This window comes from Alosa pseudoharengus, unplaced genomic scaffold (assembly GCF_046254945.1).
Source record: "Alosa pseudoharengus isolate Yale_2024_CS ecotype anadromous, Long Island Sound unplaced genomic scaffold, YU_APseudo_1.1 YU_APseudo_1.1_scf_3, whole genome shotgun sequence".
Classification (NCBI taxonomy): domain Eukaryota; kingdom Metazoa; phylum Chordata; class Actinopteri; order Clupeiformes; family Clupeidae; genus Alosa; species Alosa pseudoharengus.
Genome location: NW_027468718.1, coordinates 10,379,658 through 10,398,568, shown reverse-complemented (window position 1 = coordinate 10,398,568; position 18,911 = coordinate 10,379,658). Strand labels below are relative to the sequence as shown.

The 18,911-nt window shown below is 41.2% G+C and overlaps 1 protein-coding gene across 4 annotated transcripts in view; it reads right to left on the bottom strand.

Moving 5' to 3' along the window:
- LOC143100176 (uncharacterized) overlaps nucleotides 1-18,911 on the bottom strand; it is a 91,793-nt gene that overhangs the window by 72,574 nt on the left and 308 nt on the right. The window contains exons 2-6 of one of the 4 annotated variants that reach the window (XM_076263148.1): nucleotides 11,778-11,879; nucleotides 8,201-8,548; nucleotides 7,660-7,932; nucleotides 5,895-6,014; nucleotides 2,020-3,679 (exon numbers count right to left, since the gene is read on the bottom strand). In XM_076263148.1, coding sequence (XP_076119263.1) covers nucleotides 2,020-3,679; nucleotides 5,895-6,014; nucleotides 7,660-7,932; nucleotides 8,201-8,548; nucleotides 11,778-11,835 — 2,459 coding nt within the window. In that variant the 5' untranslated portion in view covers nucleotides 11,836-11,879. The remainder of the gene's footprint in view (nucleotides 1-2,019; nucleotides 3,680-5,894; nucleotides 6,015-7,659; nucleotides 7,933-8,200; nucleotides 8,549-11,777; nucleotides 11,880-18,911) is intronic. The other 3 variants (XM_076263149.1, XM_076263150.1, XM_076263151.1) reach the window with 3 other exon arrangements.

The following is an 18,911-nucleotide window of genomic DNA, read 5'->3' as shown; positions in this document are numbered from 1 at the left end:
CCTGTGTGTGAATTCACACCAAGTTGGCCTACCATGGTAGCCTGGAAAATCCAGACCCTGATAATCTAGAAAGATTAAGGGTCTGGCAAAGAGCAATGTAATGGCCCAACTCGAGGGGCGGCAACAAGCATGCATTTAAAAATCTCACTGCAATAGGATAACACTAGACCATGTTTACTCTGAATGATTTCTGACTTCGACGCAATCGGATAACACTACGACCAATGTGTACTGTCCTCCAACGTTGCAGCGCTGTCTTCATCAATTTAGCTGTTCCTCGGAATGCAAGGGGAAAAAGTAACGTGCATCATTGCTCTTTGCCACAGTGTCTCGCAAAGACAATTCCATTGTGCTCTCGCGAGAACTCTGGATTTCCAGGGTACTACCATGGCCTACTGATCAGAAACAAGATTGCAATAAGTTTTAACACTTAAAGCCTCGGTTGCTAGGTAACAATAAACAAACTCTAAGATCATAATTCTTGATTTTGCTTACAAACTGACGGTTCTATGTGTTCACTAAACAAAGATTATGGAAGTTAAACACCACTTTTCCATTAAAAGGCTTGTTATAAAAGGCATAACTTGTTAGATTTAAGACCAGGTTCGCCAGCTCTGTGTAGAACCTGCATGAGAGATGTGACGCAGGACGTAACCCCAAAATTGCCCCAACATTTATGAGTCCCTTTTGACATATATTCTCATGTTTTATATATTCAGGGTTTTGATATATATATTCAGATTTTGACATATATTCTCATGTTTTATATATTCAGGGTTTTGATATATATATTCAGATTTTGACATATATTCTCAGGTTTTGACCTATATAGTTTTTATCTATATTCAGACTTTGATGTATATATTCTGATTTTGATATTCAGGTTTTTAAACTATATTCAGATTCTGATATATATATTCAGACTTTAATTAATTTCCTAAACGGCATGACATAATATATATATATATATATATATATATATATATATATATATATATATATATATATATATATATATATATACATTGACATATGCACAGCCTTGCAATGCACCAAATAAATAATGTCAGTCACCCATCACGGCTACCTGTGAACCACAATGGACTAAGGACACAGCAATACTTGTATCAGAACTACACAAAACATACAACAAGGATTTTATTCTAAATTCATGCTTTTGGGAAAATATCAGGTGTGAAAATATTTTGTGATTTAATGGGTCTGTTTGTTGTGAACCCCTTGCAAGGGTTGATAGACATGATATGGATGAACATCTAGCGCTAATAGTTAGCACAAGTGTTGGCTAGTTATCGACATCTACCAAGACGACCCCCCCGTTGTCCAAGTCAGCTACCGCCACAAATTGAATCCGATTCTGTGGGAAACACTATATATATATATATATATATATATATATATATATACAGTATATGGTTTTTACATTTAATCTTTTTATTTATTTATTTCACAACTGTTATTTATTTATTTATTTATTTAATTTTTTATTGATTTATTTAATCTTTTATTTATTTATTTCATATTTCCTTTATTTATTTAATTCTGTCACAAAAACATTCCATACAGAAAAGCTGGACACATAAGGGTATAATTTGCCTTATTCACCCGGCGGCCAGAACGAGGCTAAAGGGTACACTTAATAAGTCCAGCAGATGGTGGTGGTAATGCACTCCGTTTGCAAACTGCCAAAAAAACTCACTGAAGAAGAACAGGCCAGTGAACCCTTCTGTAATGGCAAGTGTAATGGCAAGTGTATCCTTTAGCCTCGTTTTGGCCACCGGGTGATATGAATAAGGCGAATTGCTGATACAGAGAACACCTACATTTTCCCCCCTTTTTTCACCTACATCTACACTTTTGTCCCCTTTGTAATTAATTTGGCTCATGGGTCAATGAAAAGTGCAAATATAAATAAATGTTACTGTTTGGGTGAGAAAGTAACATTAAACTTCAGAGAGCATGAGAGTAAGAAAAGTATTTAGAATTATGCATAGCACTCACCAAAGTTTACAACACTCCAACGTAGCCCACACAGGCTGCAATAGCTTTAGCTTCTCTGATGTGAGGCTGCAGTGTCTGAGATCCAGTTTCTTGATTGAGGGATATACTTCAAGACAATATCGTATCACCAAGCAGTCTGTATGAGTTAAGGGAATGTAAGGGAATCGTATTTTCCCCAAGAGCTGCATGACTTCCTTCACAAACTGTTCATTGTGGAGCTCATAGAGACAGTGGAATGGAAAAAGAAAAAACCTCTTATGCCTGAAAAAGATATCACTTCTAGCCAGGATCCACTGCTTCATCTGAGTCTGAAGACACAATGAGCTTTGACGGGATGATGTAGGGGAATCGAGTCCACATGTGCTGCAAAGAGAGGCTCTGACTGCCTCATTTGACAAACCAAATAGGAACTCCAGAACAGGCTGAAGGTAAAACTCTGAATTTAAAAAGTTACTCTGTGCTGAAATCAGGAGTTCCTCAACCTTTTGTGCCTCTTCCCTCCCTGGGATGGCATAGCCAAGAGCAAAGAAGAACTCCACAAAACTCTGATGTATAAATCTGTATGTTGTCTTCTGGTCAGTGTTAATATTCCTAAAAACACAGTTCCAATTTTTAAGTGGAGAGCCACTCAAATCAAACTGAGCTTTCCCTTCTTCGATCACTCCTTTGGCTAGTATATGGAGTTGGTAAAGGAGGCCCAGTCTCGTGTCAACTTGTGGCTGCTTCTGCAGAAGAATAGTAATAAATCCCCAAAATATGGAGGTTGTTGTTCCCACTTTATCTAGCTCGTCTGGGCTTCCAGTTGACCTCTGCAGAGCTGTACAGGTGATTGTTCCCACGTTATCTAGCTCATCTGAGCTTCCAGTTGACCTCTTCAGAGATGTACAGGTGATCCAGCACAAAAAAGGGTTAAAGCAGGAGGTGAACAGCATTTTATTATTTTTCACCTTCTGGAACACACCTATAGTATCTCCATTAAAGAACTTTTTGAAGTATTCTTCCACTCCCTGTTCTGTGAAGCCCCGGATCTCAGCAAATCTCCATGTGCGTCCTTTGAGCAGAACATTTAGTCTGTCAGAGGCAGAGGGCCTGGTGGTGACCAGCAGGGAGGACTGAGGTAGCATACGTCCACTCAACAAGCCACAAAGAATAGCTTTAGATGGGGCTGGGGTGTGTGGTTTTGTAGGAAATGATTTTATATCTTCCTTAGTGAAAGTAAATTCATCAAGACCATCAATAAGGATCAGTACTTTGTGTGGTGACTCCGCTAGAATGTCATTAATCAGTGATTTGTACTTTTGATCATCATTTATGAGCTCCAACAAATTTTTTTTCTGTGATGAGAGAGCCAACTCATCACACTTCAGGAGAACAACCAGTTCAAACATGTCTGAGTAGAAGGTTCCTTGTGCCCAGTCTTGCATGATCTTCTTTGCAGTGAGAGACTTGCCATATCCAGGTTCACCCTGGAGAATGACCAGATGGCCGTCTTGGTTTTTAAAGATCCCCTCCACTTTGATCTCCTTATAATCCTTCTTTGAGGAAATGGGTGTTTCCTCCCCAATGTGCATTTCTCTGTGACCGTGAATGATCAAAAGCTCATTGTAAAAAGAAAAGACCCCGGAATCAGAGATCTGGAATTCTTTGTACATCTGCAAAACTGAAAGAACAGCAAAATGGTCAAATGTAAGTTGTTAATCATCTATTTTATACATTTGTAAACATTATTTAACAAAGATTCATCAGTTTTTTATCAGGGATTTTTCTAAGGTCAGAAAAGAACCTACACACACTGATCAGCACTCTTACGCACATTTGCTGACATGTATGTGGCTATTGCCATTTCGTAAATTCTACAGTTGTAGACATTACTATTTAAATGTGAACTATATATATTTACATCATTCACATCATGCATCTGTATTCACATCATGCAACTGTATTGTTATATCCTCTTCTGACACAACTAAATATTGTATGACGGTTTGTTTGCTGTCCACTTACTGCTTCCAGCTGCTGAATACAGTAGTGAAATGTGTTTGTGCATATGCTGCGTTATTTACGATAATATCACATATCACAAAAAAAAAAAACGGTAAAAGCCAAATTAAGCCACTTATTTATGGGCCACTGTACTGAATATGTGCAAATTGAGAAAAAAAAAATCATAAATACCGAGGATAAAATAGCATTTTGTCACTTCCGAAACAAGCATGTCACAACCGATCACACTAATCACATTAACTTCAATATCACAGGCTCTACCTTCCCACCACTCTACCATGATAGTTCTCTCTAGATCTATAGTTTACTAATATATTGTTTTGGTATAGTTTACTAATAAATTGTTTTGGTACTGAAAATATGGAAAAACATTTTTCAAGTAAATGTTTTAAAAATGGAGTTTATTATTATTAATGCATTTTTCTAAATTAATTCTGAAAATAAATCAAAAGTTATTTAAAAATAAAAATGTGAAGAAACAATATGAATTCAGTGTTTCCCATACATTGACTTATTTGTGGCGGCCCACCACAATATCAACAATGACCACCACACAATGATTTTCCAGGTTGTACTAAATTGTGCTTATTCCACTGCTTGGTTGAATTTCCCATTGTCCTACGTAATTTAGAACGACCATTAACCGTATGTTATCTGCACACCTATGAAGTAGATCCATTTTTTTGGCCGTATCACACTTGTATATTAATTCGCCGAACTCATTGTGAAGTTTAAATGAACTGTCACGTTGCATCCGAGCTGTAAAATGCAGACGTTCAGAACATTGCAACATTGTAGCATATGACGGAGGTGGCTTTTAGCTAGATCAATGACAGCAGGCTAAGTAAAATAGCGATGTTTCAAAGCTAAAGTTCATCAGAATCTTGGGATACGCCCTCTTGACAACGGGAGAGATAGAACTAACGACTGGCCTTTGGCCGTAGCAACCATCCATTTAGAACTAGTAACGGCAGTTTGTCCTGTTAGTTGATATGTGTCGGAAGAAATTAGTTCTACAAACAAGACAGTTTTAAGCGATTAAAATGTTTAAATTGTAACAGGAAATGAACACAACGCAAGTGGCAACAGTGGAATAAGCGGGATAATGGACTCCACGGTGGTCTGTTCACAGAAGTTAATGCACTACGAGGTTTAAACGGCCCTCCGCTTCGCGTCGGGGCCGTTTTACAACCTCGACCGTGCATTAACTTCTGTGAACAGACCACCGTGTCGTCCATTATCCCTTACTTAAATATGGTTAGCATCATAGCACGCTGCGCTAATTTGTTAAAAACTGTTGCATTCAAGTTAGTTCTGTAAACCTGCCACCACAAATAGAATTCAATTCTGTGGGAAACACTGGAATTTTAACATCATTTTCATAAATTGAAATTTAGGGGTTAAGGCTTGGGATAACCACCTCCCCATATATTTTTTTAATACAGTAACGTAACATTGATCCCAAATTACAATTATACTCAATAGAAGATAAATTATTCTAAATAATCATATAGGGTTTTCATACCTAAAAGCTTTTGAAATTGGTTTTCTAATTTAGTAGAATGGACTGCTTTTGTTTTATGTTACACCTTCATTAGATTTATGTTCGGTTTTCTTGAGTCAATTTGTTTACACACTGCCCTGTCTCATGCCCTTTTTATGGAGACTGGCCAGACACCTAAAACTAGTAAATAGGAACAACTGACACATGCTATGAACTTACAAGGACTAGTGGATAACAACAAAGGTGCAAACAATGCATGTGGTTTAGATAAAAACACTTTTCTTAGGGCTTCTTATCAAAAACAAATTTTAGAAAAGGATGATATTGGTGAGACCTGAAGTGTAGTGTGCAAGGTCAATGTTATTACCATTGTGTTTGTCCATTTTTTCCTTAGCTTGACAGAACAACAATGAGAGTAAGATGAGGATCACAAGACACAATGGGGCAAAAAGAATCCAATGGTGCCGATGTTGATCAAACCAGCCCCCTGTAAAAAATAAAAGATTAAATCGCCATTCCTAGGGCTGGTCTAAAATGTATATCAGTTTGAAGCATGGATGATAGCATACACCACGGTATAGTTGTATTTCTTAAAGGCACACTATGCAAGATTTTCACCTTTACGAAGCCAATTTGATGGTAAACGAACTTGTAATAGGTGAATCGTTCACCTAGCATAACTATACAGCATAGACGTAGTGAGTCCCTACAGAGATTATTGTGTAATAACCTCAATCAAGGTATTTTTATAAGATTACAATGTGTCCTTTATCAGGGCATACAGAGCTCATAGTTTGCCATGTTGCACCGGCATATTGAAACAGTGGCTGCACACTGACAACACTGCCTTTCGTGTTTTTCACATTGAAGTGTCATTGTGACCAGAAGACAGTGATACAAATTCATTACTGTAGCCTACATGGGCACAGTTTGTCAGATTGTTTGAATATAGCTGTAATCTAAACTGATCTCTATTCATGGCCAAATGTCTGCTTTTAAGCGGACATACAATAGTTTTCATAAAACATCATTTTAAATATATGATTATCGTTTTCACTATGTTGATGTTACAGCAGGCTTTCATGGACAGAATACCAGCTGAGATCATTAACAGGGCAGCAGTTTTCAGATTACATTATGTGTTTACATAATTGCAAAAGGGTTCTTGACTGTTGTAGAAAGAAATGGTTGATCTTTAATTATCTACATTGCCCATTATCAGCAACCATTCATTCAATGCTGCAAAGGCACATTCTGTTTACCGGTACTAGTCTGATATAATTTTAACTCATTGAATGCCAAGCTGTTTTCGGAAGCTTTGTCCTAGAGTGCCAGCAATCTAGACCATTGTTGATGATTTTTGTACAGCCACAGCATATTCTGTGTTATAGCTATGAACACATACAATGGCTCGTTTAAAAGGTGAGACTTTAAGCTCTCAGTGGGTGCAAACCGTGTATTTCTACACGCCTCTGTTCCTGAGAAATCCCAAGCTAAACAGTGGCTAGTTTTCATCAAAATCGCAGTTTTTTTCTAGAAATGGAGATATAACGTCTTTCATGAAATATGAAGTGTTGCCTGTAAACTTTCCGGGAAGTGATCAGCGAGACCTGGCGAGACTGCCACCTAGTGATAGACCCATGAAAATGGCCTGGTTTTGCGCTGACGTGCATGCGTCACTGATTCGACCCAAATGCATAAAGAGTTATGATAAAATGTCCAGATAAAATGTCCAGATTAGTGCGTCATATATTTAATTTCCATTCATCACAGAGTTCCCAAAATCACATATAAGGTGTGTTAGAGTGTCTAGTTTCGTAATTTAAAAAAAAAGCTAAAAACGTAATATTACGTTTTTGGCACTCAACGCATGGGAAGGAAAAACGTAATATTACGTTTTTGGCACTCAATGAGTTAAAAGGCTAACTAAGAAAATATTGGAGAACCCATTTGTGATTATGTAAGCACATAATGTAATCTGAAAACTGCTGCCCTGAGTAAAAAAAAAAACAATGCAACTGATCTCAGCTGGTATTCTGTCTATAATGAAGTGGAATGGACATTTCTAAGTGTATATACACTGTAGTGCTCCTGTAGTGTATATTTGTCTGTAACCAAGCACTGATACTCACATTCCACTTTAATCAGCTTCTCTTTTCTGTGGTGCCGGTATGAGACTCTGCATGTGTAGCTGTATCCATGCTTCTTCTGCACAGTGACACTTCTTTGGACATAGAGGGTGGTGTCATTGCTGTAGCAGTACTCTAAATCTCCTGCAAGGATATTTCTTTTGTCGTCCATCCACACAATTGCAGGTTTAGTTGTCCAGTTTGTGGACACACACAGCAGAGTGACACTGCCATTATTGTGGCTCACAGCAGATGTCTCTGGTTCATTTCCAAACTCTACACAGACACAAATTGGTTAAACCCCCATCAGTGACAATACGAAGACTTATGAACAACAGTCCGTCAACCAAAATCACAGAAGACTTTGGGCTGAATACCGTAACAAGACGCTCACAACAACATCATGAATCTTTATTAGGAGCATCTTTGCCTTACTTGCACTGCTAAAACTAAAAGCTTAGAGTAAAAGCAGCTGATTGCCTGACTGAATGAATGAATGAATGAATGTAAAGACCTCCTTATGGGTGTTTCTCCGTACACTTACTATGAATTTCGACTTTAACATTTTTTTCAAGAGTCGCAGGACCCTCTTTGACATAACACTTGTATGTGTTTGTGTCTGAGAGGCTGACTAATCTGAGCTTTAGTGAGATGTTGCCCCTCTGCAGCTCTTCTCTGAACAGACTGGTCCTGTCACGGTATGCTGGAAGCTGATCATCAGTTATGTCCATGTGTCTTCTGTACTGATGCACCAGTTTGTTGGTCCTTTCAATAAGCCACTGCACCTCCATGTCCACTGCACTGACATTGTTGTTGAGGTAACAGGGCAGAATCAGGTCTTCACCAACTACACCAAGGACAGGGTTGAGTGGAGCCACAACCTTAAGAACCTCTGCAGAGAGAAATAACAAAATGGCCTCACTACATTTCACTCAGGCTGTGTAGAGCTGAGAACACACACAAACACACAATCTGTCATGCACTCACTCAATCACCCTCTCTCTCTCTCTCTGTCTCTCTCATCCCTTACTTTAATGACATGACAAATAATTACATGGATTACTAAATCATACAACATAATTACTTGCTCTCACTGAGACTTGGATCAAACCAGAGAACACAGCCACCCCGGCTGCACTCTCCACTAACCTTACACTATCCCACACCCCTCGTCCATCTGGACGAGGAGGTGGGGCAGGCCTGCTGATCTCCAACAAATGGAAATTCACCCCGCTACTACCTTCAAACAAATATGTCTCATTCGAATTCCATGCCATCACAGTGATCGCCCCAGCAAAACTCTACGTGCTGGTCATCTACCGCCCTCCAGGCCAACTAGGCGACTTTTTGGATGAACTTGACACTCTGCTGTCCTCCATCCCTGAGCATGACTGTCCGCTTCTTCTTCTCGGCGATATCAACATCCACTTAGATGCCCCAGGCTCAGCGGACTTTCTGGCCCTGATCCACTCCTTCGACCTCAAACTGGTTCAAAGCCCACCGACACACAAAGCTGGCAAAGAGCTTGACTTGATCTTCACTCGGAACTGCAGCACAGACACCCTCACGGTGACGCCTCTCCATCTTTCTGACCACTTCTTCATCCGGTTCAACGTCAGCCTGACAGAACAGCCTCCGGCTCCTCAGCCGATGGTCACGTTCCGCCGCAACATCCGGAACCTGTCTCCAACGCACTTTTCCTCTGTGGTTGCCTCCGGTCTACCTCCACTCAACACCTTCTCCTCTCTGGAGGTTAATGAGGCCACAGACTCGCTCTGCTCCACACTGAGCTCGTGTCTAGACGAGCTGTGCCCTCTTACCACAAGGCCAGCTCGATCCAAACACTCTCATCCATGGCTAAATGATACCCTCCGATCGCAGCGCACCAGACTCAGAGCCGCGGAGAGGAAATGGCACAAATCCAAACTAACTGATGACCTCAAAAACTACCAGACACTCCTGGCCTCCTTCTCAGCCAGCATCACTGCTGCTAAGACGGCTTTCTACAATGACAAAATCAACAGTGCTACAGACACTCGAAAACTTTTTTCAACCTTCAAATCGCTACTCAACCCTCAGATGCCTCCTCCTCCATCCAGCCTTACTGCAGATACCCTCGCCTCATTTTTTACAAACAAAGTGGCGGCAATCAGCGGTCAATTCTCTACATGCCCACTCAACGCATCGGACTCAGATACCGCACTCCTACAACCTCTAGGGACTGCTAGATCATCTTTTTCAGCATTCACGCCTCTCTCCGAGAATGAAGTATCTAGACTCCTGACATGCAGCCGTCCTACCACATGCTCGCTGGACCCTATACCTACAAGCCTACTTCAGTCCATCAGCCCGACCATCGCACCAGCTATCACACACGTGATCAATGCATCGCTAACCTCCGGCACATTTCCAACAGCGTTCAAAACGGCCCGGGTAACACCGTTACTTAAGAAAGCTTCTCTCAACCCTACTCAAGTCGAGAACTACCGCCCTGTCTCACTCCTGCCTTTCTTATCCAAAGGCATTGAACGAGCAGTCTCCAAACAGGTCTCTGACTTCCTTTCACAGAACAACCTTCTGGATCCAAATCAGTCTGGGTTCAAAAGCGGCCACTCTACCGAAACGGCTCTGCTGTCTGTAACAGAAGCCTTAAAAGAAGCCAGGGCGACCGCTCGGTCATCAGTACTCATTCTGCTTGACTTATCGGCTGCCTTTGACACGGTTAATCACCGCATCCTTCTCTCTATACTCGCTAACATGGGAATCTCCGGTTCTGCTCTCTCCTGGTTTGAATCCTACCTCACAGGACGCTCGTTTAACGTATCATGGCTTGGTCAGCTATCTGCACCTCACCATCTCACCACAGGGGTCCCCCAGGGCTCAGTACTGGGCCCCCTTCTCTTTGCTATCTACACCACCTCCTTGGGACAGATTATCCGTTCGCATGGCTTCTCATACCACTGCTATGCAGACGACACACAGCTCTATCTGTCCTTTCCACCTGATGACCCCTTGGTTTCAGCACGGATCTCGGATTGCCTCTCAGACATAGCTACATGGATGAAGGCACACCACCTCCAGCTGAACCTCTCAAAGACTGAACTGCTGGTCCTCCCAGCTAAACCTACCATACACCACGACATCAACATCAAATTTGACTCTCTGTCTGTTTCACCTACCAGGACTGCAAGAAATCTAGGAGTTGTTCTCGACAACCAACTAAACTTCTCAGATCATGTTGCCTCAGTCGCCCGGTCATGCCGTTTCGCACTCTACAATATACGGAAAATCAGGACTTACTTAACTCAAGATGCCACCCAACTTCTGGTTCAGGCAATAGTCATCTCACGACTCGACTACTGCAACGCCCTCCTGACAGGTCTCCCAGCCTGCGCAGTGAAACCACTTCAGATGATCCAGAACGCGGCAGCGCGCCTGGTCTACAACCAACCCAAGAGGGCACATGTTACCCCGCTACTCATCCAGCTACATTGGCTACCTATGGCGGCCCGCATCAAATTCAAGGCTCTAACGCTTGCCTACAAAGTAGTCTCCGGTTCTGCTCCCACCTACTTGAATGCCTTCATACAGACATACGCTACCTCCAGACCGCTGCGCTCCTCAGACGAACGACGTCTAGCTCTACCTCCGGTACGCTCAGGCCAATCAAAACTTTTCTCATCTGTTGTTCCTCGCTGGTGGAACACACTGCCAGTTCCTACAAGGGCAGGGACATCCCTCTCCATTTTCAAAAAACTCCTGAAGACCCAGCTCTTTAGAGAACATCTCCTCTCATAGCAACACTTACAACAAGTCTTGCTGATCCTAGCACTCACCAGCCGTCTTAAACTGACACGTAACTGTTAAAAACAGCACTCACTGATGCACTTATTCTTACTGTACTCTAATGTTTTTTTAAATTGTCCTAATATTGTTGAGAATTGCTCTAAACTTAAACTGTTTACCATGTTGTTAGTCGCTTTGGCTAAAAATGCGTCAGCCAAATGTAATGTAGTAATAATAATAATAATAATTAAGTTTTCATGGATGGAAAAAGAAACAAAGTGTTATCTCTCCCTCTCTGACATAAATACACAAACACTCAAGATAAATATGTTTACCTGTTTTGGTCACTTTGGTGCAGCACAGAAGGAGAAACATCCCACAGAGATGCTTCATCTTGGAGACAGAAAACCCACTGAGACAGGACAAGAGCACTCTAGCTGAAAACACAACCAATTATCTTATAACTCCCATCTCACAGTTGGGAAACCCTTCAATGTGATCCAGTTTTCAGTGAAATACATTTCTGTTTGATCACAACAGCCATCATACACCCCTTCATTCAGTGCTCCTGAAGCAATGTTCAGTGTTGCTGATTGGCTAGAACAGAGTACAGTATTTGGGGCAGCCGTGGCCTACTGGTTAGCGCTTCGAACTTGTAAGCGGAGGCTTGAGTAAGGCACCTAACCCCTCACTGCTCCCCGAGCGCCGCTGTTGTTGCAGGCAGCTCACTGCGCCGGGATTAGTGTGTGCGTCACCTCACTGTGTGCTGGGTGTGTTTCACTAATTCACGGATTGGATAAATGCAGAGACCAAATTTCCCTCACGGGATTATACTTATACTTAGTATGACTTGGCCCAAACAATTGTTTGTACTGTGAACAGAGCCTGAATTGTGCTCTAGAGTTTCTTGGAGCACATGCAGACTGCTATCCAGTTGCTAAGTCATTATGCAATACTATGCAGACAATTCTGTTTCCAGGTCCAACTGGGCCCAGAACAGCTTGTTTTTTTCCATAGCCAGTAAAAGACAATATTTCACGCTGTTTCACTTTTTCACAACAAAAATGTTCATTTTACTACTCACCTCTGGCTCAACCTCATAAAATCCTATTTTTTCAAAGAGGCCTGGACTTGATTATACCATTTGTCTGCACAGCTACACTTATTAGGCTACTCCCTTAATTAAGCTAATTACTCCGGCTAATTAAGCCCTCACTAAAAACCAGGCGATTGTAAAAAGGTTCACAGGTAGCAAAAACAAGCTGACTGCGTCAACTTTTTGAAGCAAAAACTGGATGTCAAATGCAAATGTAATTATAATGCAAACCCACCAATAGAAACCCATTTTGTGTAGATTCCGCCCATTACGTCCAATTGAACTTGAAGGGGAAACTTTTTGAGTGCAAAGCTTTTCAACTCACAAAACATTCTGACCCTGAAGCAATAGGTTTTGACTTGACATGAAGTGCAAAACCTTTTGAAACTTTTCAACAAGCAAAACATGTTGGCCTGCAAAGAAACATTTTTGACTCAAAATGAAAGAAGGCAAATTCACAATGTACAATATATATTTATTTTTTAACTTAAAAAGCCTACCTTGATTTTGTTTCTCAAAGTTGTGTTTTTGCTCAGATGTTTATGTTTGTCTGTTTTTTGCTTGCATTAAAAACTTTTATTAATAATACAGATTATTTCTGGTTTATTCTTCCTAATTTGATTGTTGAGAAAATGGGTGAGACAGATTAACATTGTTACACTGTGATTTTGAATGTAGCTCTTTACCAGTCAAACGTTCTATATAGTATATAGTATAAGTATATATACTCTTTTGATCCCGTGAGGGAAATTTGGTCTCTGCATTTATCCTAATCCGTGAATTAGTGAAACACACTCAGCACACAGGGAACACACAGTGAGGTGAAGCACACGCTAATCCCGGCGCAGTGAGCTGCCTGCTACAACAGCGGCGCTCGGGGAGCAGTGAGGGGTTAGGTGCCTTGCTCAAGGGCACTTCAGCCGTGCCTACTGGTCGGGGTTCGAACCGGCAACCCTCCAGTTACAAGTCCGAAGCGCTAACCAGTAGGCCACGGCTGCCCAAATCAACTTTCCATCAACAGGTCCTGCTTTATTGGAAGTTACAGTTTTGTAACACAGAGTTGTTGTAAGACATCTGTGTTTTCTTTGTGTTTACCTGCCACTTGCCACTTGTGGTTATCATTATACATCGCAAGTGCATCACAGTGCAAAATGTATTTTTTAGCTCTTAAGACTGTGACCATTCCTCAGATTTCTGCTTATCTAATGTCAAATATCAGAATAATGACGTTCAAAAACCTACCTTAATGATCCACCACAATTTATAAAGGAACAGAGTTTAAAAAGGAAATGAATCGATCAGATGGATTAGAAGAGTAATTGGTAAGGAATAACAACATTTTTCGACAGTCCATCTTTAATAAATGTAATGAGCTACATTAGGTATTTTATGGCCACCAGGTGGCGGCATGGCACTACACTTCGGGCCTTATGTAAGCAAGCAGTGAAATGGCGCCATCTAGTGGTCATGAAATATTTGTCCATCCATCTGATCGATTGTGTTTTTAAACCAAAGACTTTCTAATTAGACACAGCACTCAAAAAATCCTCCATAGAAATGCATGAAGTTAGTTTGTAACGCCAATATGGCAGTTGTCTACACATATCCTGTGAGAATTGAGTTGTGAATACATTTGTGCCAATCATGTGTTGTGATCTCGCAGCTGGAGTAAGGTTGGTGTGGTGAAGCCTTACGCATGCGCATTTCTGGTGAAATAGATGCCCGACAAGTGCCCAAAAAGCGTTGCAATATGGCCGCTGAGTGGAGGGACTTGCCTGAAAGGACTTTGTTTAAACTTTCCTTAATACATTGTAGAATACAACTGCAATGCAATAGGCCTACAAAACGGTGTGGATTGTGGAATAACATGTAGACAAATGGTGCTTTCATGGCACTTCGGAATGACAAGGACCGCCCTGTGGCTACTTTTTGTGGCTGTTTTTCCCACAGCAAGTGTTCATGTGCTTTGCCGTCGGAATGTGTGAGAAACACGGATGCCACAACAAAGGTTAAAACATACACTCACTAATAAACAAACAAATATATTTGCTTAAAATATAGTGAAAGAAAGATATGCAGCTGTCAAGTGACAAAAACGGCAAATTCCCAAGTTCACATTAAAACTGTTGGACATGAAAGGCCACATGGACTACAAACGAACTACAATGTGACGACAAAAGTGTTGACGAGCCCCTAACTGGACAACTCTGTTAGCAAAATCTAGCCCCAGTTTCCGACCTCTGACTCACACATTACGTGATGTGAATGACGCAGAATGATGATGTTTTCACTGGGAAAAAGGTTTTTCCGAAGCCCATGAACGCTACAGTAGGCAAGGTGTTGCTCTCGCGTAGGCCTATGACGTGAGTTCAGCAAACACACTCTTTGTTGGAATAACTCTGTGTGGATATTATTCATTCTCCATGATTCACAAATATTATTTTAAAAAATGTAGAATATTTTAGGCCATCAGAGAGATTTTCCTGGTGTCAGATGAACGCATACCATAGGCTATAGTCAATGTAACGATATAGGCCCATTTTTGGACCAAAACATTTTTGGTGCCAACAAAACTTAATTGTTATTTTCTGATAGCTACATGTGACTATAATAGAGGGTTACCACACACCCACCTAACCTAGAAGATGTAGATTGGACAATGACAGGTGACATGCGAGAACTGATTGCTGCTCTGTCTTCTTAATAGGTGGCGTCGGCCCTTACACAAATTTCCAGAGGACACACCCAGACAGGCTCCTGGATACTAATCAAAGATTTGCAAAGAAAACACTGGAACCAGGAACAGTGATTGCGTATTAATAAAATATAACTAGCGTCACATCAAAATATTTTTTTCTCAGTTTAGCTAGATAAATGTTTCAAGTAAATGTTCCTTAAAGGAATTATCCGGAGTAAAATGCACTTTAGATCGATTTACGGATGATTGGGGGTACATACGTTGAGTTGACATCAAAATTATGTCATTCGGATGTGTTTTGAGAAAGTTCGATTGTACCGTTTTCAGTCACAACTCGTAGCCTGGAAGTGAGCGGGGCATTTCAATTGCGCCGCTACAAAACGCTATTTTTATTAGGGCTGAACGATTTATTGCATTTGCGATAATATCGCGATATGATGAAACGCGATTTTCAAACCGCAAAGGCTGCGATTACGCTTCATAATATGTGACGTCACCAAAACGCATTTATACTTGCGCTTGCCGACGCGCCACAATTCTTCACACCGACCACTGAAGAAGCAAAAAACGTAAACAAGAGGACCAGCTAACAGTGTCAAGAAAGGTCTGATTGGTAGAGCTACTTTGGTTAAAACTAAACCTCTTCATTACCTTTTGCTCGAACCTGCCATGTCCCTGGTTCTAGTTCATAATTCCCCTGTGCTGCTACTCTGGCTGGTAACTTCGTTCACCAGCTGATGATTAAAACTCCACGAGTGTTTAGGCTGCACAGCAGCCATTCACCTGTGCACTGGGGACTTTGTTTACTGGAGTACAGTGACAGTGGGGGCATTTGCGATATCCAAGGGGGTTGGCTGCGCAAACATTTCATCTCACAGGTAAATGAATTGATGCATAAGTTATCCGCAAGTAGTTGACACAACCACCATAAACCCAGCTGTTCCAACATTAGCTTACCTGCTAAGGCTCTAGGCTACATACATGCTGCTAACTGCTGCTAACTTTGCCTGTTTAAAGAGTTTTGTCTCCGCGATTGGCTTTGTTGTGATATAAACAAACTAGTTAATTTGCATGCATGCGTATTGCGCTGCGGTGTTGATGATGCTAACCTTTAGTTAACACCGAGCGGACCGGTCATTTGGCCGCATTTATTTGTGCTGCAACAATCTACAGTAGTTTGTTCCGATTCACGTGCAAGTAGCCAACAGAGGAGAGGAGCGGTTCTGTGTGTGTGTGCGCGCGCGGAGAGCACAGGACAAGGAGAAGCCGTGTCAGTGCCACTGCATGTAGACCTAACTGTTAACTAACGAAAGAAGATCATATCTACATAAAATAGAAACGTATAAGAATCATTAAATGTTTACAAGGCTGGAAGTTCAACAAATATAGGTATACTAATGTGATTAAAATAGATTAAAATTTCATCAATCTTATTCAATGACCTAATGCCATCATAACATAGGCCTGGGCTCTAGGAAAGAACAGTTTATGTTTAACTTATCTAATTTTGTGTTAGGTCTACTAATGTGATTAAAATAGTTAAATAAAAAATATTTCATTCATCAATCTTATTCAATGACCTAATGCCATCATAACATAGGCCTGGACTATGTTTTTTTTTTTTTAAACGGCGACGAAATTGTGAATTTCCAGAGCGTGTTACACAGCAATAAGACTCCTACGGACTTTCCCCTGAAGGTGGCGGCAAAGATGGCAACAGTTCCGGAAAGGTACTGGCTTGATAAAATTCATTCTGGACTCTCTATTGTCTATTCGACCACATAAAGACCTCGGGATACTTCGGTTTGGCTTTAGGGACCCTCTACTCACTACCACGTAAATGTTATGTTGTTTGGAACTGTAGAAGAGGTATAAAAATAGCGTTTTGTAGCGGCGCAATTGAAATGCCCCGCTCACTTCCAGACTACGAGTTGTGACTGAAAACGGTACAATCGAACTTTCTCAAAACACATCCGAATGACATGATTTTGATGTCAACTCAACGTATGTACCCCCAATCATCCGTAAATCGATCTAAAGTGCATTTTTCTCCAGATAATTCCTTTAAGGAATAAGTATGTGGGATCAATAAAGTCTGTGAGTTAGCCTTTGCTGCGAAGGTCTCACAAAGACGGCATAAGCTTGGCCTAGCCCATAGATATATACACTAGATGTCGCCTTCTGCTTCTCAGCATGCGTCAACACCGCCGCCATCTTGGTACAGGGATCTGAAGCGCTAAACTAGTTCTCCTGTATTGTCAGCGAGCGTTACCTATTTAGCGACGTTTGGCCATCCCCAGCGATAGAAAATCTTTTTAGCGATTAGCGACAAATTTGGGAACTTCTCACAATGATGGCAAATCGGCTTCTTTGTTGTTGAAACGTAAGAAAATCACCTTTCTCATGGCTTTGTCATTTATGAATTCAGCTACATCTCGTTTGCCCATGGCACTGACCCATGATTATAAAAGTAACGACTGGCGTAGCCTATGTAGTAGCAGAGGTAAATGTTCTACAGATCTACAGCAACTTCTGGTGAGATTACAACTTACATGAGTAAACAAGACGAGGGGTAGGCTATGTGGCCTCAACCAGAGCCTGTCTACGAAGAGCCTGTTTACTTTTATTGTATCGAACCTGGTTGCAGTTTAGTCATTGTTCCTCTAGGGGCCGCCGCTAGCTAGTGCAGAATGAATGGGAGTCTATGGGGCTAGACGGGTAAAATGTATCTTTATTATCGTCTTAAGCTTAGTTTTCTCTAGACTCAACCATAAATACATGCCTGTCAGTTGGAACAACCCAAAAAACTAGATAATTGCTTGAGATTTTGACGATTTATGGTGATTTTATTTTCGCTAGATCTTTGCCCAGATTGACGCTAATGCATTATAGAGGAGTGGATCACTGAAGCAAGATGGCGTCTCGATTGACGCATTCGTTCCAATGAACAGCAGTAGTCAAGGCAGAGAATGTCTAATAAGGGGAGAACTGCCACTCTCGGAAAACTTCCGGTTTCTAAACTGTTCTGAACTGGTTGCAGTTCCTTCTGTGGTTCCACATGAGGGCGCTCGTCCACGAGTGCAGAATGCATGGAGGTCTATGGAGCTGTACCCCTCAAAATCCACTTTTCTCGGGATATAATTTTTTTCCAAGTAATTTGAATATTGTTTTCGAAAGGGGAGGCAAAGAAAATACACTTGGTTGAGTATTATATTTTTTAACGTCACTTAATTGTTCTAAAAAGCCTTTCAAACGTGTCAATGACGTCATTCATTAGCACAATGCTAGCGTGTTATGGGCAACAACGACCCAACCTGTAAGAAATCAAAAGGACATAAGTACTCGTTCATTCAACTTTTGACCTATAACCCATGTTGAAGTTATACAAACTACAATCAAATCTGAGATTTGTCAACGACAATCAGGTGAAAGAGGCAAATTTAGCCGTCTAGCGCCATTGACTCCCATTCATTCTGCACTCATGGCGATCGCCCCCAGTGGAACTCTGGTGGAACTGCAACCAAAATTCGGTACAATGGGACTTAATACGGAGTGGCAAGGCTCTCCGTAGACGGGCTCTGGTCAAGGCGACATAGTGTAGGCTACTTCCTCCTTTGCCTACACTTCGACACGCTGTAGGGCGCATCTGGCAGACCAGAAAACTGCTTTAAAGTT